This window comes from Sinocyclocheilus rhinocerous, unplaced genomic scaffold (assembly GCF_001515625.1).
Source record: "Sinocyclocheilus rhinocerous isolate Xijiao unplaced genomic scaffold, SAMN03320098_v1.1 scaffold1068, whole genome shotgun sequence".
Taxonomy (NCBI): Eukaryota; Metazoa; Chordata; class Actinopteri; order Cypriniformes; family Cyprinidae; genus Sinocyclocheilus; species Sinocyclocheilus rhinocerous.
The window spans coordinates 49,602-50,764 of NW_015633196.1; the positions used below are offsets into that span (position 1 = coordinate 49,602).

General features: G+C 37.8%; 1 protein-coding gene across 1 annotated transcript in view; it reads left to right on the top strand.

Annotated features, from left to right (window-relative positions):
• The window catches only part of LOC107743908 (ryanodine receptor 3), a 178,775-nt gene that overhangs the window by 45,605 nt on the left and 132,007 nt on the right, over window positions 1-1,163 (top strand). Inside the window, exon 23 of the mRNA XM_016557358.1 lies at window positions 481-656. Coding sequence (XP_016412844.1) covers window positions 481-656 — 176 coding nt within the window. The remainder of the gene's footprint in view (window positions 1-480; window positions 657-1,163) is intronic.

Sequence of the window (1,163 nt, forward strand, 5' to 3'; positions counted from 1 at the left end):
TGAAAATTCAAATGCAGCATCAGAAAGCTACATTAACTTACATCGTGTCTACACCGGACGCGAGCGGCGCGACGCAATAAAATACAAGAACTCGTTATAATCAGTGATGCTGTCTTGGATGCGATGCGGCGCGACACGACAAATCCCTGAGAGTAAACTGCTGACTCGTTCTATTTATAACGTACTGACACAACGTTCAAATGATTTGCAATGCTTTGTAGCATCCAGTGTAGATACGATATGACAGCAAAAGCATGGCGAGTGTGAAGAAAATAAAAGTGGAACCAGAAAATAGATGATTCAAATGTGAATGGACTGAACAGTTTTGAGTGAGTGAGTGACTGATATCTTTGTTAGAATTCGGCCCTCGGTGAAAACTAATTGAGGAACCCTGCTTTAAAATGAATAAAAATGGCAAGTCACCCATAGAGTGTTGACCCAGTCTCCAGTCTCTGATGGTGGTGTGTTTGTGCGTGTCAGATCGGGATGCCTCCTCATCTGGAGAAGGTTCGAGATCGTCTGGCGGAGAACATCCATGAGCTCTGGGGAATGAACAAGATCGAGCTGGGCTGGTGCTACGGGAAGGTATCGCTCCGACAGTCACACAAACACACGCTGATTTCAAGAAGTTGTGTATCACGTGACCTGTGCTCGTCGTTTGTTGAGTGCATCGTTTTGCTTTCTCTTTTATAATTTGCTCTTCAATTAAAACAGAGGGTAAGTGACTTATAACCATCCTCCTGTCATTGTGCCGTCCAGATCAGACCCGTCATGCTCATGTAGTGTCATCGATGTGATTGATTTACTCAGTAATAATTAAACACATTCGTTTCCTCTCTGGAAATCTCAGATTCGTCTCTGGTGTCTTTAACCCTCATAATGCATTCAGTAACTATTTATTTTATAAAACAGTCATAACAATGTTTTTCAACTAAACCTATTTTGTATCTTATAGGCAGCTTCTCATTAATGAGCGAATGTGAAAATTTTTTAAAATTTTTGAATGTTAGTGTGTTATTACTGCATTTACCCCTTTATTATTAATTTAAAAATTGATAAGTTCTCTAAAATTTTTTATTTCACAATATATATTAAAATTTTTAAATGATGCTCTCTCTGTATTATATATAATACTATACTATATTTAATTATATTTTTATTTT